This window comes from Alexandromys fortis, unplaced genomic scaffold, assembly GCF_014885135.2.
Source record: "Alexandromys fortis isolate MF-2015 unplaced genomic scaffold, M_Fortis_MF-2015_v1.1 scaffold_8_9099976_23576923, whole genome shotgun sequence".
NCBI lineage: Eukaryota > Metazoa > Chordata > Mammalia > Rodentia > Cricetidae > Alexandromys > Alexandromys fortis.
In genome coordinates, this window is record NW_026067899.1 from 12,825,755 (window position 1) to 12,849,536 (window position 23,782).

Genomic DNA, 23,782 nt, shown 5'->3' on the forward strand with positions numbered 1-23,782 from the left:
GTCTAGATGGGTACATATGGGCTCATTACAAACCTCGTGTGGACAGCAATGGGAGATGGCAAACCATAATAGTAAGAGCACCGATTTAAAAACACAAAGCCCTCCATTGGGATTATAGTTAACAAAATTAAATACAATTGAACTGAGTATTGGACAATGTGAATGAAGGGTGATTCCAAGGAGATGGCGATATTGAAAATAGATCAAGAAAATATGAACACAATGTAAGGGTGAGATGCTTGTGAATATCACCTTTTTTTTTTTTAGCTCCAATTCACAGGGATGCGGCTTTCTGATGTAACCGAAAAATTCCTAAACCTGTTCATCTTTCCATGCCTTCCCCCACCAAGTGTGTGTGTGTGTGTACATTAAGTATTAAGGCAGAAAATCAGATTATGACAAACCATTCAAATTGCTGAAGGTATCCTATACCTAGTCCTTATAAATCAAGATTAGAAACTTATTACAAGCCTAGAGGGTAATTTGGGGCCTGAGCCTTACTGTTTGAGATGCCAGGTACAACTGACAAAAAAGGACAATGCCGTTGTTACCCAGAAAGCCTGTGTGGTGACATCATCTCTCCATTACATGCAGTGACTGGTGGCTGAATTTCGAACAGTGAGGCATTCCAGAAAATTTGTGAAATTGTTGGCATTTGGTACCTGACAATTTGAATTTCTGGTAATGTGGGCATCTATGGAATTTGTGCTGTGTGCATTAATTTCTCCTATGTATTTTCTATGTATGGTTTTTATCCTCACGTTATTTTCAGTTATCTCTATCACCCTCTTTGATCTCCCATTTTGTTTGTTTATGAATGACAGTTGCATACATTGTGTTGGCAGTTAAATGTCATGGACGATCAGCGGGAGTGATGACTCGGCATAAAGAGCACTTGCTGCTCTTGTAGGGGACCAGGATTTAATTTCTGGTGTTGTCATAGAGGTTCCTGGCAGGCAGTGTTCAATTCCAGCTCCAAGGATCTGGTGGCTTCTGACCTGCACAGACACCGGTCATGCACACAGTGTACATACATACATTTAGGCAAAATATTCATATATATAAAATAAAAATAAAATATTTTTAAAAATATCATGGCTTAATTAGGGGAATAATGTTATGTTTTAGGCCCTTAGAACAATATTTTAAGAAAGGACTAATTAACAATTAACATCTACCAAATGTTTTTTAAACAGAGGAAACCAAAACTAAAACTGGTCACAGTCCCTTAAGACGAAGTTCTCTCCTGTTGCTGGCATTCTCTTTCTATAAGAGTTTGGGTCTGTCCCAGAGCTTTATTGTTTATACGATTTTTCCAAAAATGAGCAGAGGAGTGAATGTGTTGTTATTTATTGCATTATGAGGTTTCTTCACTTGTTTTTTTTTTTTCTTGGCAGAAAATCTCACTAAACTTCCTAAACTATTGTAAAAAATAAATTATAATCAGAATTGAGGTTTGGAGTCCCTGCTTCAGTTTTTTTCCCTAAATCTATTTTTTAGTTTCTAATTATTTGTGTGTGGGTGGTGGTGTTAGTGACTCTCTCTCTCTCTCTCCCTCCCCCTCTGTATGTGTGTGTGTGTGTGTGCGCACGCGCATGCGTGTAATGCTATGCATGAGGAAGTCAGAAGACAAATGCAGGAGTTGGTCCTCCCTTCATACTGACTAAACCTGTGTGGCAAGGCTTGTGAGCATCTTTACCCACTGAGCCATCTTGCCAGTGTCTTGAATCATATTTCTGTATGTGAGCTCATTCTTTACAGATTATCTTAACTTGGCAAAGAAGAGTAACACGTTGAACTGTTATAGTAAATATAGGCATTTCATCTGCAGCTGTAGAAAATATGGACTATGGTTCTCATGCCATTCTCTGGGTAGGAGTTTCAGTATGGCTGGAAACTGCTATAGCTCTTTTGAGAGGTTGACATAATCATGGGTTAGACATAAAGCAGGATGTCTAAGCATCCTGCTACAAGGAGCAGGCATTCTCCTCACCCAATATCTTACTATCTGAGCTTCGCCTCATCTTCTGAAGGGAATGTCTGGGAGTCCCTCTTCTCCCAGACCCTCCTTTGCTGTTGTGAGAGAATGGGCATCACTAATCTTACCTAATAAAGTTTCCAGGATGATGATTTTTAAGAACAAAGTCCTTTGTAACCCAGAACAGTTGCAGACACATCTTTTTTTTTTTTTTTTTGGTTTTTCGAGACAGGGTTTCTCTGTGGCTTTGGAGCCTGTCCTGGAACTAGCTCTGTAGACCAGGCTGGTCTCGAACTCACAAAGATCCGCCTGCCTCTGCCTCCCCAGTGCTGGGATTAAAGGCGTGCGCCACCACCACCCGGCAAATATTTATTTATTTATTATGTATACAATATTCTGTCTGCGTGTATGCCTGCAGGCCAGAAGAGGGCACCAGACCCCATTACAGATGGTTGTGAGCCACCATGTGGTTGCTGGGAATTGAACTCAGGACCTTTGGAAGAGCAGCAATGCTCTTAACCTCTGAGCCATCTCTCCAGCTGCAGACACATCTTAAAGACCTTGAGATAACTCTGTGCTCTTTGTATTTTTCAGCTTGCTTTGGCCAGATCAAGTTCTCTAGGTGAATTTTCCTGGTCTCAAAGGTAAAGATATTCCTTTTCCTTCCTCCTTCCTTCCTTTCTTCCTTCCTTTCTTCCTTCCTTCCTTCCTTTTTATTTTTTATTAAGTCTCTGTCAGAGATGTTTATGGATGTAAGTGCTCCAATATGTACATGTGCACATGTGCACACATACACAAGTGTGTGCATGCGCACGCATACACACCTGCACACACGCATGATAGTATGCACCACTAACCCATGCTAGAATTACAGAAATGAAAACTAGTTTTCATTGTAACAGTAATTGTTAATGCTAAATATATTCCAAATATGATGCTCTGTTATTTATGCGGTTTAAATGTTTTTTTTTTTTTTTCCTACAGAAAGCTCGTTACTGTGGAAAAGCAGGACAATGGAGCATTTGGATTTGAAATACAGGTGGGCAGTTTGTAAACGTTCTAGATTTTCAAGGGAGAAGCAGACACTAATTACACCATAATATTTGGAAGGAGCAATGTGGATAGGACAGGCTTAGCACGACGATGGGGACTGGATTTTATTTAGTGTGTGGCTGATTTTCAGTATGTTAAATACTACCAGGGGGAGAAAACACTGAAGCTTCTCTTTCCCTAGAGATGCACTTTCTCCTTATGCTGAGCCACTGCAGCCTTAATGATAGGTCAGACACAGATGCTTGACACTTCAGGACCTTAAGAGGAAAGCAAAAGATGTTTTACAGAAGTTTATTTTCATATAATCGTATTCTTGTACTATATATCTATCAGATTCTAAATACTCGAGCTGGGCATGGTGGTTCATGGCTTTAATCCAAGCACTTGAAAGGCAGAGGGTGGAAGGTAGTTTCAGGCTAGCCAGGACTCCATTGTGAAACCCTGTGTCAAAAAAAAAAAAAAAAAAAAAAAAAAAAACCAACAACAACAACAACAAAAAATACAAAGGACAAGTTAAGAGGAATACTTGTGAGATAGTATATTTGTATATATAAATCCAGATATGTCTTAACAGAGACCCAACATTGCTTATTGGGTACAATAAGAAATTTGTAACCCTTTCCCCAAGATAATAAGATAAAAACTCTATTACTTGAAAACCACAGGTAGAAATTTTTACCCTTCTTCATGGGTTTCAGTGTGGCTGTCCAAGATTTTTTTTTATGTGTTGCCTGTCTTTTCATGATTATGTTTGTGAAGATGGAGAACGGAGGCAGTCACGTGGGCTGTTGTCTAATCGAGCGCAGTAGTAACAACTCAAGTCTCAAGTTTTCGCATCATTTCGGCATTTCTTTTTGTGCTTTGCATAATCGTGTTCTTATGCTCTACGTCAGATTTTAGACCTTTGTTCCACTGAGTGCTGCTTTTGGAAAACCTTGGTGTGATATCAACCCCATAAAGGAAGCCTGGTGTATATTTTAGGAGCCAGAGCAGGAAACTGCTGCCTTAAACGTGCTCTCTGAGTAAAGAAACAACTTAGAATGATCAAGGAAGTTGTGGGGAAAAAAGGCTTCTGCTTTTGGAGATCCCTACTTTAAAGTTTACCATAAAATCATGGAGACATAATTTTCTACAAAAGTGGGGGAAATCCATGAGATTTTAAAAGTATGGTACCCTCACGGGAGCCATTTGCCTTTCTTTGAAGAGATGCTGCATGCCCATTAAGGACCTCTTCAAGGTTGCCTCGTGGTAGCAACTGGAAGCAGGGTGATCGAGTGCTTGCCTGTCTTGTTTTCCCACTGGTGGGTCACATCGCTGCATCCTTCCTTGTCTCTCTCACTACAAGAGTGTGGGTACAATCACGTACATCATCATTACTAGACAATGGGCCGCAGAGACGTGAAAGTTTAGGAGCTCCGGGAGACCTGATGGTTCTAGCCCAAAGCTACGGCACAAGTGTGTTATCTCAGAAGTCAACAATTTTCAGCCGTGCTCTTGACAATTGCTTTCCAAGCCAAAGACAGTGTGAGGATAGGAGATGTGGGTGTGATATGTGGGGATACGTGGCCAAGTAATAAAAACTCAGAGACAGATATTGGGGTTCGCCATGGAGGTCAGAAAAGCAAAAGCTTCCATCCACTGGGCATTATCTCGAGCTCAGTCCGAAAATGGTGATCCTGCCTCCAGGAAACCTCCGAATGAGACTGAGAATGAGAGCTGTCTCTTCCTGTTTTATAATCCTCTCTAGTTCTGGAATTAGGGGGCTACACTACTTCCTGATTTCTTTGGCAAGCTAGTGTGGGCTACTGGCATTAAAGGTGTGTGTCTTTGTGGCTACTGGATTTAAAGATGTGTGTCATTGCTGACGGATCTGTAAGACTGACCAGTGTGACTGTTTGACTTTTTTGATCTTCAGGCAATCTTTTCTTATTAAAAACACAGGTGAAATGCCACTATGAAGTATTCTTTTCTGAGCCTACATGGATTTTGGGTTTGCCTTTCTGTTGCTAATCCCCAAATGGACAACTACACTCTGTTCGCCGTGACACCTGGGAATGGAGGGCGGATCTCCCTGTTGGTGGGGAGTATAAGAACAGTGACTTCCAAAAGGTGTATCAATTAGTTCGCTCTTTGGCTCTTGCAATCTTTGGCTCTTGAAGCACATGAACTAGTTCAGCTTCTCTTTCTAAAAGGAGCTGATCTGTGGTGTGGTCTAGGGCAGGAAACTCTCAAAAGGTTTCTGATTCAGGTGGGACCTGGGTTGAAGTTGCTCTGCTTTTCAAATAGAGGATTCTAAATACATTATAGTTGAGCAAACATCTTGTAGTGTTTAGCAGAACCAAGTGGCTCTCTCTTAAAGTGACATGATTGCAACTAATTATGGCGTCTCAGCCATAGATTTCTCTAGAAGGAAACAACACTCTAATGTGGCTAAATATTTAGTAATCAGATCTTTAACAGACAACCCAAAACACTGATTTTGGTTCTAGATGGAACTCCATCCCATAACCCAAATTACTAAATAGGAAAGCATGCTTGTTTGGAGTTATAGGAGTCCTATATGTATCAAATGTCTCCTTAGTGTTTTATACATTTTGACATGAAAACTAAAAACATCGACAATAAAACCCAGTACCACTGAACTTTTTGTGTCAAACAGAGACACTTGGGGAAGCATGTCTCTTTTTATTTAGTTGGATGACTGAGGAACTGGTGAGAATTCTGGGCAGGAGGGGTCTTATGCGCTCAGAAATGAAACTGATCTAGTCAATTAGACCACTTAAAACAAACACAGGACAGATTGCAGTTATTTGCAGAACTCCGATTTAATGTAAGAACTGCTGGTTTTATTACGTTGAATATTTGAAATATCCACAGTCTCCCCACTGGGTATTTTGTGTCTCATACTCTTCCCCAATGCCTGCTTTAGCCTGCAAGACCCACAAGGAGCTTTTCCTTTGCATATGGCTACCACTGTTTCATCCAATGGAGAATAAGAAGTTTAATTTCTTCCTTAGTAAATACACAGTGATAGCATCGGGTGGTCTCTGGGATTTGAAAACAGACCATTTAGAGCCACTTGCATCCCACTCTCTTTTTCACGCCAGATGTTCTTTATGAATAGAATTGGCTGTTAATTATCTGCTGGAATTACAAAATTGGTACCTTCCGTTCAGTGTACAGCGAGGAAAGCTTTCCGAAGTTGTCCTCTGCACTTACCTATTGTGCCACTAATGCTGTTGGCATGAGTTGATGTTTTGACAAATATTTGTTGACGTCTTTGAGAAGTTACTATGTACCCACTTCAATTCTATAGACCTACAGGCTCCAGAACCAGAACATCTGCTCCTCGGAAGTGTGCACCATGATCGACAAAGTACAGGAAGACAGCCCCGCTCACTGCGCTGGCCTGCAAGCTGGTAAATTAGCTCTGCCCATGATTGAAGCTATTTAGATAGCAAGAAACTCTTTGAGAGTGAAGGTTGGGGATAAGTGGTGGCTTGGAATTTTCTTGAGCGACACTGGAGGTGGAACTTGCTTGTTTGTCTTCATTTCCACGTCAGGAGGCTTTGCTTAAGTAACTAATAAAATACTCTTTTCCCTTGGCATCTCCCAGGTGACATCCTTGCAAATATCAATGGTGTGAGCACAGAAGGCTTTACCCACAAACAAGTGGTTGACCTGATCCGATCATCAGGAAATCTGCTAACGTAAATATCCACTTAGTTGCTGTGGGGTTTCAAAGACGTCTTGGTGTCTAAGAATATCTGGGGGTGAGGGGTTGCTGTAAGTGAATAGACTATTTGTGGGTCACCGAAAACAAGGCAGCATATACCGCTTTGGGATGGGCACAGATATTTTTATGGGGTTCTTTTGTTTCTCAGGGTTTCATGAGTCACGAACGTATTGTCAACATCTGAAGTCAGGAAATGCCACTAGAAAAGGTGTTTTGTAGAAGGGACATCATTTGCTTATGTATTTTTAATATCTGATTCAATAAAACTGGCACACATTTCTTTGGACCAAAAGAAACTGGTCCTGCTTCCATGGTTCCTGTAATCTTTCAGCTATACTATTTTCCTCTCTCTCATATTCTTAAGCCTCTTGTTTTTCCTCTGTTACTTTTCCATAAAGATTAGTGAAAAAAAAATTCCTCAACATTCCCCACCTTGGAATATACATAGTAACATGTACTCATGTTCAACTGATCAGAATGATATTGGTCTTCCCAGCTGCTCAATGGGCTTAATCTTTTAAAAACCTCAAGGAGATATATCTACAGAGATAGTCATTGCATCCACGCATCCACAACGTCACATAGACAGCACTGGGCTTGTCTGTTCCAAGAACCCAGGAAGATATTAATAAGCAGTTATAACTGAATTTATTGTTGCATTAAAATCATATATACTGAGAAAATATTAAGCTTTTATCTCTTGTGTATGTTCTAACGATGCAAAAATAAAGACAGTTGAACTCTAAAAATTATAGAAGATTTCTAAGGAAAACTTGAAGTGTTTTAGTTGCAGTTGTTGGTAACCAATATAAGGAAGGAGAATAGTGCAAGAGGGGAGTAAGACAGTGGCCAGCTGAGATTTGACGTTCAAAGTGCTCCACTCTGGCGATGTACGATTGGAGCTGAGACTAAATAGAGGGAAGAAATGGCCATCTGAACTCCTGGTAGGAACACTGGGGTTAAGAAAGATGTCTTTGAGCCCTGGAAAAGGATTTCACATACCCTTAGGACAAAGTGAATTTGGCGGCTAGTGGATTAGAGAGAAAGCATGAGCAATGAAGTCATAGTTGGCCACACATCTGATCTCCAGAAGCGTTGATGTGCCAGGGAGTTTACATTTTATTCTGAGTTAGGTGATTTCAGCGTTACCTAATTCTTTTTGTTCTGTAGCCTCGTTGTCAGCCTGGCTTTATTCCTTTATGTGCCGTGAGGGCCTGAGGTAAAGAGAGATTAGTTGAGGTCAACTGCCTAGTGAGTGATAGTGGGATCCTGCCATGGATGTCGGCATTTGCCCTTTCCAGTTACAGCTGTTCATGGTGAGCTGCCAGTAGAAAGTACTAGATTCTTCATGGATACTTCAAAGGAAATTTTGGGTGGGTGTGTTGGGGCAGTTTCATGGATGACGGATGAGGACAGAGTGGAGCCCCACCCTCTGAACTCTCGTTCTCAAGGGGTAAAAGTTAGGGAAGCTCTGGACTCAAAGAAACCTAGAACCAGAAAGATAAAATGCTATTGGTTAGAGTCAGAAAAATATGTACCACATAGATGAAGCAAGAAGACACAGATAAATAAGGTTAGAGATGGTTCTCAGAAATAGATGATTGGTAAATTATGAGATAGTGTGAACAAATGCTGAAGAAAGGGCGCATCTCTACAGCTGTGCGCATCCCTTACTTAGGCTTGAGCAACACTGAGAGTCTTATGAAGCTTTATAGTGATTCTGTTGCCCACCAGACAGAGACTGTCTCGATTAGAAATCAGACCGAATTTAGACTATCATCTTATTGTGTTGGGTGTGATGCCGGAAGAGTAGGTGGTTCACATATAGTGCTCTTACCACATTTTACATTTTTCTCACACTTCTATGAACATAATTACATTGTACTAGTCAAAAGGAATTAGAACAAATACTTTCAAATGCTTAGGAGTATGATTCAAAGGTGAAATTAGCTATCATACTCAGGTGGGAAATTGGTAGTCAAAACAATAATCAAAACAAACCAGCTCCAGAGAGAACAAACCTATTTTTAGAAAATCTTTGATGTAGGAAGAGAAGAGCATTGTTAAACTGATAATTCTAACATGGCCTTTCTAAACTAAAGGGTTTGAGATGAAATAGAAATACGAGGTTGCAGACACAAAATTACCCTGCTTCAATGTCCTGAATAACATTTTTTGTTGACATACTATCTGTCTCATAGTAGAATTCCAGTGAATATTCACCAAATGGCTGAGATTATTCAGTTTGTCCAGGCAAGAATCAATTCTAGTGGAGGGCAACCACCATTAGCAATTAGTGCCTTCTAGAAAATGAGCTAGGGTTTGCAAATTAACAACACCTTTCTCTCTACTTTTTGTCAGACAGCTTTTAATCCCGCTTTCTTTCTCCCAATGTTGTTGGGAAACTTGGCGTAGGTACATATACTCACGTGTCAACACTCTGTAGTTGAACGCCTTGGGAAAGGTGGCATTTATGTGGAATTTCTGGTATAGTCCGTTCTTCACACGTGGTGCTTCACAGGGACAGCACCTCTTTGAAGGCATAGCTCTGCGATTTAACCCCACCCCTCCCTTCTCTTCAAACAGGATAGAGACTCTTAACGGAACAATGATTCACAGGAGAGCAGAGCTCGAAGCAAAGCTGCAGGCGTTAAAGGTAATTTGATTGAAGAGAGCACATCGTTTTTTCGTCCTTGAATGTATGAGGAGTAGAATAATGATCTGTCTGAGGAACTGAGATAGCCCTTGAAGGGGAAATGGCAGGACACAGCTACACTGCTGACTTGTCAAGGGCCACGCAATTACTCTCTCAGGAATAGCTAAGACTGTGAATATGTGTAAATCACCCTCTTCCTTCCTCACTCAGAGTCTAGGAGGCTCAGGGAGCCAGCGGGAAGGCATCTTACCTGAAGAACTATTCACGCTTGCACCTGTGACACTCTTGATTTACATTTTGTTGAAGGGGGAAAAAGAGTGGGGGTGTGCAACGAGTGCTGCAGAGTGCTGGCAGGCCCAGCACGTCACTTTCCCAGGGTCCTTTGCCTCTTTTCCTTCTGCACCAGCCTAAAAAATGGAGTATCTGCCACCAACCCATGTGGCTGTCTTGGAATTCGCCTCAATTGACGAACACACCTTGAAGGGAAGGCAAAAGGTCACAAGTGACAGTGCCTAATGCAGGATGCTCAGGGCATGGCTCATTGAAGGTTTTCAGAATCTCAGTTCTCTAGGTTCGTGATTGGTGAGTCTTCCAAGTCAGGAATTCCAGACTCTGAAAAAGTGAGTCAAAGATGCTCCTGAGTCCTCCCAGGTCTTAGTTGATGATCTCACCTTAGTGCTACTCCTGTAGGACAATGGAGCAGTAAGCCTATGCAGAGATGGCTTGGCTACAAGCAAGCTACTTATTTTACTTTGTAAAAACCTGCATTCATTAGTTTTTCACATGAAGTACACTCATTGACTATTGGTTTTACTATTTATATTTTATCTAGACTCTTTTTCCTTCTACCATGATCACTCACTAGCAAGCCTAATTAATACTGGGTTTGGCACTCTTGTAGTAGTGTCCATCCCCAAGAATTTTAAAATCAATTAAAAAATCATGGATGAATCCTCTCTGCTCAGATATGGAAAGGAATTAAATTTTATTCATACAATACGTTAAAACATTAGAAATCTTTGTGGCTTTAATTTTTCAAATTTTGAGTATGTTTTCCCATTTTTGTTTTATACTTCATATACTCCAGGATAATTACCTTCATGCATTTTCAAATGCATTCTCTAGCAAAAGAGATAACCCTTTGTCTTTTAAGTTCCATATCTTTAGTTCATTTATTTGATTAATTTACTTTTCTTCTCATATAGCATTGGCTAGGATCTTCAGTATACTGTAAACTGTTGTCTATTCTTCACTTTAATGAACTGCTTCTAAAATTTTTATTGCATTTATATGAGAGGTAATAAGAACTTTATACTATCTTTAGGCTTATAAAAACTTCCAAAGTTTATTTTTTTTTGTAAACAGCAAATAATCTTGGTGAATATCTCCTTCCAGATGTCCTCAATCTTTTGTTTTAAAAAAGGGTAATGAAAAATAGACTTTTATTTTATGTTTTATTACATGAAATAATACATTTCTACACATGAAATGAAAGTACTTACTTAAAAAACATTATTTCATAGTTTTCCGTGATTTCTTCTCTTTGAACACAATTTTAACAAAATTTCTGAAATTTTAGTGTGCATAATTAGCTAGTTTTAACTATCAGTGTGCAAGTCTTTCAAAATCTCTGTTCTTTTCTAGAATATAGGTTGGTCCTCAAATTTACTTTGAATATCTATTTAAGAATCCACCTTCCTCATATTTACTTTAGAGTATTTTATCAATTAAAACACACATAATATGAAATTTTATTATGAATAGCTTGGAGTGAAAATATACACGAATGTGTCTCATTGGTGTGCTCACATTCTTCGTTTTACTCTTTTCCGTGGGTGTTTGTCATTCTCTCATCTTAAGTTATTAAATGATGACTTCTAGATCTTTCTAGAAATGTTCTTATATTTCTCTGCTACTCTTGGAGAACGGGTTTCCAGGTAATTAAGAGTGTTCTCAGTTAATGAGCTCTAAATCTTGTTTTCTTAGTTCTTTAAAAACCTTTGATATATTTTTTATAAAGAAGCTCCTAAATATTAATCATTTCTCAGTCATCTACATTAATTTTTTTAAAAAAATTAGTTTTTTTTGTTTTTTTTTCATATTGAGTTCTTTAATTCATCCAGAAATAATCTTTGCATGTGCTATAAAGTATGATATAATTGGACTTTTCCCTATATGCACAGGCAGTTCTCCCAATAAAATTTACTTTATATTATGCTTTTCTCCTCAAGTAAAACTTATATTTTAAAATAATTTTTATGTAAGTCCATATTTACTTAAACGTTTTCTATTGTGATATGCTGGTTAATTTGTTTTTCTCTTTTCTTTTTTTTTTTTTATTTGAGACAGGGTTTCTCCTTAGCTTTTTTGGTTCCTGTCCTGGAACTAGCTCTTCTAGACCAGGCTGGCCTCGAACTCACAGAGATCCGCCTGCCTCTGCCCCCCCCCCCAGTGCTGGGATTAAAGGCATGCGCCACCACCGCTCGGCTAATTTGTTTTTTATATCCAACTCAGTGTAGACAAATTTTTTCTGTCCCAACAGTCAGCTCTGTCCTATCAGCTGGCTCCCCAATTAACTACACAGAGACGTACTATTAATTATAAATGCTTGGTCTATAGCTTAGTCTTGTTGCTAATGAGATCTTATAACTTGAATTAACTCATATTTCTTCTCTATGGTCTACTATGTGGCAGCACCTTTTTTTTTTTTAGCATGGCATATTTATCTTTCTGACTGATGATCACCCCCTCCCCCTCCCACCAACTCTGTCCTTCTTCTCAGTATCCTTTCATTTTGGGTCTCCCACCTATTTCTTACTTCTTTCTGCCTAGCTATTGCTTAGTCTGCTCTTTTATGAAAAACAAACAAACAAACAAACAAAACAATCAAAGGTACCTTGGTAAAGATATTTCTTCACAGTATACAACAAGTTTATTCTATAACAACTCAATTTGCAATCAGTTTTGATAGCTAATTGGCAGTGTTCTTATTCTGTTGGTCATCTGTCAAATCATCAGGTTCAATGAATAAATGCCAGAGGTTTGATTGACATTTCATTTTATATAGATAAGTCAATGGCAAGAACATTAAATATTACAAGGTATTTCATATTCTTATTTGTAGGCTATTGCTTTAGGTTTCTATTGCTGTGAAGGGATACCATGATCACAACAACTCTTATAAAGGAAAATATTTAATTGGGTGACTTACAGTTTTAGGGGTTTAGTCCATTATCATTATGGTGGATCATGGTGGCATGCAGGCAGACATGGCGCTGGAAAAAGAGCTGAGAGTTCTACATCTTGAGCCACAGGCTCAAAAAGTGCCTGTGTCCACACTGGGAGTGCTCTGAGCATAGGAACCCTCAAAGTCTGCTCTCTCAGTGACACAAGTCACCCAACAAGGCCACACCTGCTCTAATAGCTTCAGTTCCTAAAGACTTATATCTGTCTGTCTATCATCCCAGTCAGAGTTTTCCCTCCCTCCTCTCCTCCCATTTCCACCCTACCCTCCATACCACAGTTGTCTTAGCAACTTAGTATTTTTCTTTGCATCTTTCAAAAAATCTGATCATTGTATACATATAGGTCATATAGTCATTTGTCATATCATCTTTTGTACGTTATGACTTTATTATGGTTTTTAGTAAAGGCAAATTTTTATAGTTAGATATAGGTATACGTCAATCATTTTATGCTGTTGTTAATAACCAGATGCTCTATTGAACCATATATACAGTCTCCCCTAAGTTGTTTGTGTGCTGTTGTTGTGGGCTATAAGGATAGCAGCTGTAAAAATTGGATCTGGTTCCTTTCCTTCTCTGCTGTGCTGTCTCAGCTAGTTTTGCTTCAGATGAGGAAAATAGTCAGAGGCATTGTTATTTTGTCTTTTAAGGTGATTCTTGAAGATCTTTAGGTATGAGTTCTTTTGATGAATACATTTCAGGTTCAAGAGGCTCCCATCTAAACCCTATTTTTACTGGGTTTTATGATGGTTATGTATTAAATTTTATTCAGTACATTTCTATGCATCTAGTAAGAATGTCTTTTTAAAGATTTATTAAAAATATCTATCAATATGGTGAGTGGTACTAAGTATTTTTCAAGAGTAAAAGTACCCTTTAATTTTGAACATAAATCCAGCATGGTCACCTTGAGATTTGCAATCATTTTGCATTCTTTTAGACTTACGTTGCTATTATTGGTGAATTTTGAAAAGCACCCTGATTGACCTATATTTTTATTTCTCAGACTCCTTCTTAGGTTTCAGTGTTAAACTTACTAAGTTTATGACGTGAGCTAGGTTGTTCCTCTTTTGTTCTCTGGTAGAATTTTTATAATGCCATCTGCATCATTAGGACTTGGGGTTCTTTCTGGGGGGAACACTTTCAAACCACAGTTTCAATTTCTTTATTAGTAGTAAAACTACTCAGATGTTCTTTTTGGAAAAGCTTTAGTCGGTTCTATTTTGGTCAATAAAGTTTTCTAATATGTATTTTCTAATAAAGTTTTCAAACATATGGCAAAACCTGATACAACTTTTTTTCTTAACATGTAAACATCTCCAATAGATGCTATTTCTGTTCTAATTATTCATGCACTCTATTTTCATGCTTCCTTTTTTCCCTCTTAGTAATTTTTTCTAGAGTACTTTCTAATTATATCATCTCCTTTCCTGCTCTCTCTCTCTCTCTGTTTGTGTGTGTGTGTGTGTGTGCATGTGTGTGCCTATGTATATGTGTGTGTGTGTCTCTCTGTGTATGTGTGTCTATGTGTCTTTCTTTTCCTCACTCTCCTGGCTATTTTTTGCTCTAACGTAATTAGGTCCAGACTCATACCTCAATTCATACTGTTTAAAATTGGCACTGATCTTTATGCCTACAAGACATGTGACACCAGCTATGGCCAAACCATTTTATTGGACGCACTGTCTTTTTCCCTCCTCACATTACCTTGTGGGATTCTGTTAGAAATGCCTTAGGGTCTTTTGATTTGTCTGCCTTAATAATTACATCAGCAGCATCATTGTTAATCTGTTTTCCATACAGAACGTGTTCCTTCTAATTAGCTTTTAAATGTGATTCCTACTTTATTGACAAAAATATTTCCTTTTTATATCTATCTGTTTTTATTTCTCTCACCTTTTTATGCTTATGAACACTGGTTTTATTTTTTTCATTTTTTAATAAGAATTTATAAATTATTACTTGGTGTCTGTTTTGAATCCTGCCTGTTTCTTTGTTACTTGGAGAAAATCCATGTCTTTAGTGTTTGGTCAAAAGCATCACCCCAGCTCCCTAACGCCCCCTTATATAAGGAGTCTGGAATATTATAGTCAGGGGCCTCATTCTGGCCCCTGGCATCCATCTTTGGAATATTGGGCCGAAAGTTCCATTTCAATCTACCTCCCCTGGGAGTTGTCTTGGTCTGGACTCCACCTCCGGGAAAGCCTGTCAAGCAGTGACCCCTCCCTAGGGGAGGGTCAAGAAAGCCCGACAAGCAGAGATCTCCTTCCCAGAGAGGGTCAGGACCATTCCCACAGGCTACTGGAGAATGTACACGTGGTCTTCGGGTTTCATGTGGTCTCCCCTTTTCTCTCTCTCTTCCCCTTGCCATACTTTCCTGGTGCCACCCGGGAGGAATTATTTGCCTTAGCAGAGAGGGTAGACTAAGAAATATTCCTAACACTGAGTAACATGCCGTTCCTGTAATTGAACATCTGAGGATGTTTTGGAGTTGAGTGTCAGCTTCTTCATTTCCATGGGACAATTGTACAATATCCTCCACACTGAGCTTCAAAGCTTCTCTTGCAGGGCCAGGTCTGGCAGCTTGACTACCTCTCTCAGAAAGCGAACGCACTGTGTGGCTCAGATTATGAGACATTGCTGTGTTCCTGTCTCCTAAGGCGCCTCCAGCTGCTAGTAGCTTTTATCAGCCTCCTTTTCTCAGTGCCTAATACTCTGCCAGGGTTCATTTGTCAGGAAGGAAATTTGGCTGAGCTCTTTGTGTTAAGTGGACACATTTAAACCACGTATTAGCGCAGGATCTAAACTCCTAGCTAACTCTTGATGCTTCTGCTTGATGTATCTTGAAGTTCATTTCTGTTTTCCATCCTGCATTTATGTCTCACAACTAATCTTCAATGATGAGATGTGCAGCCCTCAAGGCGGAGATCACTGTCTGACCTATAACTAAAGTCAGGCTGACTTCCCCTCTACTCGATGACATTTATTTTGCATTCTATACACGTGAACATTCCAGATGCAAAGACTCTTTAGAGCCCCAGTCTCTGCTCTCCTCTAGAAGCAGTTGTCCCTTCTGAGTCACATCTTCAGGGATTTCTTTTATCTTAACCTATGCTTCAGATGCTTAGCACAAATAGTGGACTAGTTAAAGGAGCAAGCTTTGAATCTATCTCTGCTACTTCTTACACTGGTTTGATGCATAGAGAAATACTTTGCTTCAGTGAAATTTTATTTTCCATCCTACAGCCAAATTATGACAATTGATGGCACATTATTTGTAAGACTACAGTGAAAAGATAAGCGGCCAGGAGAAACGTTATTCGCCTTGTGTAGAATGAAAAGACTGGGACCATAGCTGGAACCGACTCCGCATGTGATAGCTGAGGGTTGCTTTAAGGAAGCTGTTCTCTTATATATCCATTAAGCAATATTCATCCATGCCTTCCCTGCCATGTATGGGTCCAGGCTCATCATGGGGTATCCCATGGCCAGATTCACATACGCTTTACCACTCATCTGATACAGAAAATCGAGATCTTTCTGAATGTATGATTGGGATGGCAGTAACGCAGACAGAAATCACCCTGAGGCTAGTAGAGAACAGTTTCACACAGAAAACAGTCACTTTGGTATCTCTGCTCTTTCTACTTATATTTTCTTGGTGTAAGTCATGGCATATTTAGATGACCAGGTTAGACCAGCAAACCGGTGACCATTAAACCTTCTGCCACAAATATAAACCATTTGGAAAGCTCTGGCCATGTACTTTTGCAAAGTAAATTCAGATATAACATTTTTGTCCTTGCGTTTTGAGTTTTGACCGTTCCTATTCCTCTCCTGTGTTCTATTCTCTAGTAGGAGATAAATACCTTTAGCAAAGAAGACATGTGTAGGGAGGTACACGTGGTAGCTCTGGCCTGCCCTGTGCTCCATGAGCCTCTGGTTCTGGACTTCTCATGACTCTAGTCTTGTAACATGACAAGAGCAGTGATGGATGCTGCCAGCCCCATAACTACTATAGAATGATATCACGATGCGGAGGGAAAAACAAATGAACTGTGCTAAGCATTTAGTTGCTTTGTTATTTGGCTGAATATTGGCAGCCATAGAATTGCTTCCAATGCTGCTGTGAGACAGACTGAGTGTTCTCCAGATTGAGGAATGACCCTTACTCCGTTTACTCGTTTAATGATATTCTTGAGATTTTATTTTCCTCTCTTCCTCCCATTTCCTTTCAAATGTACATTAAAAATAATCTTTCTATTTTAATCTTCATTTACTCCCTCCAGGTGATGGCATGCAAAGTATTTCTCTTTTCCAACTAGGCCATCTTTCTTGTGGGCAAATGTCCTTGGCAAGTGTGACCTGTGCCCACATGCTGGCCTTGCTATGGGGACCTAAAATGCCAAAGGCAGGGGTAAAACAGGGGGCAGGAAACAGGAAGCAGAGTGAGCATGTCACACCTGCCTGTCCATATGGCTTCTTCCCAGTTGGCTTTAACTTCCATTGACTTGGCTGCTCTGTGACTGGACCAGGCCAGGCCTTGTGTACTGGGTGCCTGTTCCCAAGGTCTCCTCATTCTCATGAGGGTAACTCTTTTCATTTGCCACAGCAGCCAAGGAAAGAGAGTTGTGAAGTCTGGGTATGGGCTGGGGAAACAGTTCAGTTGGTAGAATGCTTGCTTAACAAGCATCATGCCTTGGGATTGCTCCCCAGAACGTCATAAATGGCATGGTGGAGCATGTGCTCGGGAAAGCAGGAGAATCCAAAGTTTAATATCATCTTCAACTACATAGTAAGATCAAGACTCAAGGTTAACCTGGGCTTACCAGGTTATATCTCAAAACAAACAATAAAGTTAGAATTGCGTAAGTGTGTTCTAGGTAAATGTCCAATAAGAGAATTAATTCAGAGCCCAGACTATGATTGATGGTGGTATTTACTAATCTTTAGTTGTTGGTATGAACTTTTACATCTGTTCACTTCTTCATCCCTAAGACTCTGGGCTTTTTATTCCATGTTATCTGTATCCTCCATGTGGAAAAGCAATCTGGTTCTATATTTTAGAAATATAGAACTACATGACCTTCATTGGTTTTCTAGTTTTTGAAGAGAATACTTGTTGACCTTTGAGCAATCAGAATTTCTAATATCATGTGTAATTCAGCAGAAAGCTTTAAAGAAAGAGAGTAGCTGGCCATGCTGTATGTCTCCACTGCCTTGCCTCCTTGGGATTTCCTAAGACTCAGAACTTTCCTCTCTGTATTTCTCACAGCAAACCTTGAAGAAAAAATGGGTGGAGCTCAGGTCTCTGCACTTACAGGAACAGCGCCTGCTGCATGGTAAGCTCAATTTCCTGTCAGGAAACCACATTCTCATCACACCCTCTCTGTATTTCTGCCTCCAAATATTTTAAGATGATCACTATTACAGTAAAAGTCTACTTAGCACTGATGAAGGACACTAGTCTGTGCTTTGCTGGGATGAATACTGGCGTGACCCGTGTGTTTGGAGGATGGTGAGGCAAGCTACACGCCTCCACATGTAGTGCATGTGCGTGTGAAAACATGTATGGACATAGGAATAAACACACTTGCAATAGGTCACCAATAATTCCAGAAGAGCTGCAGATAGCATTGCCTGGTGTTCTGGCTGAGGCTATTCAAAACTGTCATAGCTACATCTTTTATAGATAGAATTATATGGATTGCATTTATACGGAGACTCTCAGGACCAAGTCAGACATATAAGACTATTATGCTGGTAACAGACACTTGCTATCTATGCATGTTGAAGCAAGGAGTTGAATCTAGTTAGCTGCTTTTCTCTTTGCTGTGTTACTTGAGAAAGCAAACTTCTTTTTTGGGTGGTCAGTTGGGACAGTGTCCTACTTATAGCCCTGCATAGCCTGGTGATCATGATGCAGCCCCAGTAAGCATCCTCAAGCTTCAGCCTCAGAAACACTGAAATTCCAGGCATGAACCACCATAGCTGGCAGGAAGGAAGTCTCTGTACAAGTAATGTCCTGAAGTTACCAGCTGTAAGGCTGGAATGTAGGCCAACTCTTCTTTAGAAACACTCTGCCCTAACCTCTATTTAGCTCCTGGAATATTTGTTCAAATTGTAATACTTTGCAGAAAAAGCTGCCATCTAAAAATTGCTTAAAACCAAACAAACAAATTGTATCTGGTGATGGATATCATGTGATGTGCTGTGCTGTGGATATTACATGATGTTTAAGTCTAGATAAACTAACTCCTCAGACACTGTCCCTTCCTTCCTTCCTTCCTTCCTTCCTTCCTTCCTTCCTTCCTTCCTTCCTTCCTTCCTTCCTTCCTTCCTTCCTTCCTTCTAGCTCTTGGAAGCTTATAGTAGGCTCCTGTTAGCTGTAGTTACCCCACCATTTAAAGTACACCGAAGTTCTCACCCTTATGTAGTTGTGACTAGTGATCATGGATCAGGGTTTCCAGTGACCTCTCCCCTCTCTCTCCCTCTGCCCAACCTCTGGTAACCACCACTGTGCTCTCAACAGCTTTTATACCAGCAAAGATTTTCAGATAGTGCATGGAACTGAAATCATTTCATATTTCTGTTTTTGTATTTATTTGGACTCCTTCATTTAACATAACAATCTCCATGCCCACACTATCACAAATAACGAAATTTCTCACTTTTTTTATGAGTAAGTGGTATTCCACTCTGCACAGACTGTATTTTCTCCTTCCATTTGTCAGTCAACAGGTGTCTTGAAGAGCCCATCCCTTGGCTTCTGTGAATGGGAATAAAATGAACATGTCAGTGCGGGTTTTGTTGATACACTGATTATGTTTCCTATGGATATACATACATGTACCAGTAGCATTGCTGGATTTTATGATAGGGGTGTGTGTGATTGTATGTGTGTGTGTGGCCTACATACTATTTCACATGGTAAATTAACTGTGGGAGGGTTGTCTATTTTTCACACCTTCACCATTAATTTTGATCTTGTGTCCTTTTGGTATAAACATTCTTATAGGGGTGAGGCGAGTCATTGTGGTTTTATTTGTGTTTACCAGTTAATTAATGACGCCAAACATTTTTTCATGTATCTATTGGCCAATTTCATGTCTTCTTTTGATGAATATCTATCTAACTATATTCTACTTTGTCTCTTACAGTCTTTTATTTATTGATTGATTGTTTTTTGGAGCTCCTTATAAACCCGTAGTCATCACTTAGTCATTGATAACAGTACAGAGATTTGATTTGCATTTTTTAGTAGGCAAATTTGAAATTTGTATGAGCTCCTTCTCTTTTATAAATTATTTATTTAAACTGCATGTGTGTGTGTGTTTGTGCTCACATGCAGGTTTTGTGCCACAGTGTGTATATGTGAAGGTCAGGGGACAACTTGCAAGAGTCAGTTCTCTCCTTCTACTACATGGGTCCCCTTGATTGATCTCAGATTATTAGGTTGGCCATTACCCGCTGAGTCATCTCACTGACCTACTTTTTCTTTTTATGAATTTCAGTTCATTTTTGTTGCTGTTTTGCTAGCCTTTTTGATGCTAGGTAACATTCCAGGAATGTACCATCACGCCCAGCTCTGTCACACTACATTTTGAGGAATCAAAAGGTTGTGGATTTTTTGTTTGTTTGTTTTTTGAAGGAGAGAGTAACAAAGTCTTCCTCAAAGCCTTGTTGTTCAACTTCCTGGTTTTCATAGTCATGGAATATTGCAGAAGCCTTTGCCTACTGATGGTTTCCAAGCAGCCCTGTGTATACATTACCCACATGTACAGGAACTCATAAATAGATCTAATATTAGAAACAATATTGTTGCTTATTTTTTGAGGGTGTTCATTCATCTGCTCTCTCTAGAACTAGACGGAGCACCCAGAATATGAGGGTTTATAAAAAACAGTTGCTATTCCATCCAGATATATCAGCTCATTGTAAGATGAGACCAAGCAAGTTGTAGTAGCAGAAAGGAAAGTACCATGCAGGTGGGCTGCACTTGACCTCATAGATTAAATGGAATAAGAACAGTATCTCTTTGGGCTGCCAAGAAAAGACACAGGAGAACTGAGTAAAGATGAGTAACATGGGACAGCCTGAGAAGTACCTGACATCTCTCGTTCTCAGTGATGCTTTTCCGAGCACACTAGCTAACCGAGTGATGAGAAGTTGGTGGGGCAGGACAGCCTGTGGCATACTTGACATCTCACGCTCTCAGTTATGCTTCTCTGAGCACACTAGCTGACCGAGTGATGAGAATCTGGTGGGGCAGGACAGGGTGTGACTCATCATTCAGTTTGGGGAACCCGTTTGTGGGTTATGAAGCATTGATGGAAACACCAGGCTTAGCAGATAGAACACGGTTTTTGGAGGCACATACTTGAAGGACAGAGATGCTTTCTAAGCTCAGCACCATTCTAGGACTCCCAGTCATTCCAGGAGGAAATTTGGAATGTTAAGAGTGAACAGTGTAATTGACTTCATAAGTCTTTTATCTGCTTTGGAACTGTTCTGCCATATGCCTTTGTAGTAGGAAGCTCATCCCCAAAATAATCACACAGAAACTGTATTATCTAATTATAAATATAATTAAAACAATAATAAATAATTAAATATAAATAATAAATAAAAAAATAATAAAAAATAATAAAATAAAAATAATTATAAATTATTAAATCACTGCTTGGCCCATTAGCTCTAGCTTCTTATTGGCTAACACTTATATTTTAATTTAACCCATTTTTAGTAATCTGTGTATCACCATGTAGCTGGGACTTACTGGCTAAAGTTTTGGCATCTGTCTCCCGCAAAGTTACACGGCTTCCCTCTGCCTCCTTCCTCCCACCATTCCATTTAGTTTCCCCTGCCTATCTGTGTTCCCCTATAGGTCTGCTATAGGCCCAAAGCAGTTCCTTTACTAACCAATGATATTTACAGCATACAGAGGGGAATCCCACATCATACCTTAAATGGCTTGATAACAAACTAATGATTCTTTTTTAAAGACAACTGGTGAGAGTCAGAGAAGCATTTCTCGGAGCATTTATTTTGACCTCACTTCTGTGAGGTATTTTCATAAAAGTTTCCAGGGTTACACAGCTTAAGAAATTAACACTTGGAGGTTCACAGGGTCATGTTGCCATCATGTCAGTTGGGTGGAACTGATTTCATATCAAGCGTGCTTGCTCGCTGCCACTAAGATAAATTAGTTTACAGAAATAAAAGCTTTACTTGGCTCAGAGTTTGGAGGTTTCAGTCCATGAGGCCTGGGCACATCGTGGCTCATCATGACAGAAGCACTCAGTAGAATAAAAAAGCTCTGTTGGCAATTGCAGTGTGAGAAAAAAAAAATCGGACCAGGACACAGAAGCTGTAATCAAGAGCACATCTTCAGTGACCTAAACCCTCTCAGGAGGCTGTATCTTTTAATGTTCTTTCTCATCATCTCCCAATAGCATCACTACATGAAGCTCTTGGAGTATATTCCACATTTAAGCTATGGACATGAAATATCTTGCTTTAATTTATTCTAGGTTCTAATGCCCATGACCCTTTCCTTAGGAGCTAGGTCATGGATGCTAGTTTGGAAAACTAACCATATTTGTGCAGCAGTTGAAAACTCAGACCAAAGTGTTTGTCCTTCTTCTCTTGCTTCTTCCAAGTTGGGTGTGCTTTCTTGGGGGGAGTTGGTGGTCTTATCCATCCCACAATAGACTCTTCTCTGTATCGTAGGAGATGCGGCTAACTCCCAAAGCTTGGGAAACATGGACCTGGATGAATTGTCCTTGTTTGGAAACCTGCTGGGGCCAGGACCAGCTGTCCTGGACCAAAACCGACTGCCCAGTGAGAGCAGCAGCTGTAAGAGCCGTTTGAGCTCCCTGACCATGGACAGTGAGGATGGCTACCGGACAAGTGTGTCTGAGGACTCCAGCCGGGGCGCCTTCAGCCGGCAAACCAGCACGGATGACGAGTGCTTTCTCTCTAAGGACGGAGATGACATTCTGAGGAATGCTTCTTCCAGGAGAAACCGAAGCATCAGTATCACCAGCAGTGGCTCCTTATCCCCGTTGTGGGAAGGCAATTACTCAAGCATGTTTGGGACTCTGCCTCGGAAAAGCAGACGGGGAAGTGTCCGGAAGCAGATTTTGAAATTCATTCCTGGCCTTCATCGTGCAGTGGAAGAGGAAGAGAGTCGCTTCTGATGGGTGTGGCAGAGACCCTTTGAATCGGCTGGGCTCACAATTCTCTCTCTACTTGCCTAGATGAGCTCCACCTGGCTTGGTGGAGGAATACAGCCTAACTGCCAAGTTCACATCCCAATTCACAGCAGCATCGACCTTCATGTTCTTACATTGTTATTTTTTGGTCTTATTTTAATTTCATCCAGTACAGCTCAAGTTTTAAGCAGACATCGGGGGGGGGGAAGCAATAGATTAAATAACATAATAAATAATATGCCTGTTCATTCTAATACTGGCCACAAAAGTACAAAAGTATTTATTTTACTGACTATGCTTGTAAAAAAAAAAACAGAACTCTTTGGAGTCAAGTGTGAACATGGAGTGACAGAATATAATTATTGGGTTGCCTTCGATAGATTAATTTGGTAGACTACAAAACTTATTGTTTGCTTAATTTCATCAGTAGCCTCTGGGGGCAGCCTTCGCAAAAGAGAATTTAAAAATTTTCAAACTATTAAATGATCATTAATAAACAAAAATAACTATCAGCGTCGCCTTACTTTGACAGTGACGGCGAGAAAGGAGGTTAGCGTTGGAGGCAAAGAGCTGAGCTCCCTAAGAAGCATGGAAATGGGGTACTGAGGTGGGGTGCTTGGGACTGTCACCCTGCTTTTTTTGTAATGATCTCTAAATAAGATGATTGAATTTTTTTGGACATTTCTTTTTTTTTTTTTCTACCTAAACATGGATGCCAAATCTAGAAATCTCAGGATCCCGTAGCTCTGTGATTATATTTTACTGTAAATATCTAAACTTCTAAAAAGGAGACCGGGAAAAGAACTTGTCTTTCATGCTCCTCCTCAGGAGACATTCTGCGTAGGTGCTGCCTCAGTCCTTGCTTCCCTGGTAGCTGTGCCTGTATTGTATCCTCAC

The 23,782-nt window shown here is 40.0% G+C and overlaps 1 protein-coding gene across 3 annotated transcripts in view; it reads left to right on the forward strand.

Annotated features, from left to right (window-relative positions):
* Positions 1-23,090, forward strand: part of Cytip (cytohesin 1 interacting protein) — a 62,140-nt gene extending 39,050 nt beyond the window's left edge. For all 3 annotated transcript variants that reach the window (XM_050123786.1, XM_050123795.1, XM_050123775.1), the window contains 7 exons: positions 2,573-2,622; positions 2,963-3,017; positions 6,348-6,450; positions 6,648-6,741; positions 9,354-9,423; positions 17,944-18,010; positions 22,401-23,090. In XM_050123786.1, the coding sequence (XP_049979743.1) occupies positions 2,573-2,622; positions 2,963-3,017; positions 6,348-6,450; positions 6,648-6,741; positions 9,354-9,423; positions 17,944-18,010; positions 22,401-22,870 (909 nt within the window). In that variant the 3' untranslated portion in view covers positions 22,871-23,090. The remainder of the gene's footprint in view (positions 1-2,572; positions 2,623-2,962; positions 3,018-6,347; positions 6,451-6,647; positions 6,742-9,353; positions 9,424-17,943; positions 18,011-22,400) is intronic.
* Positions 23,091-23,782: the final 692 nt, after the last annotated feature.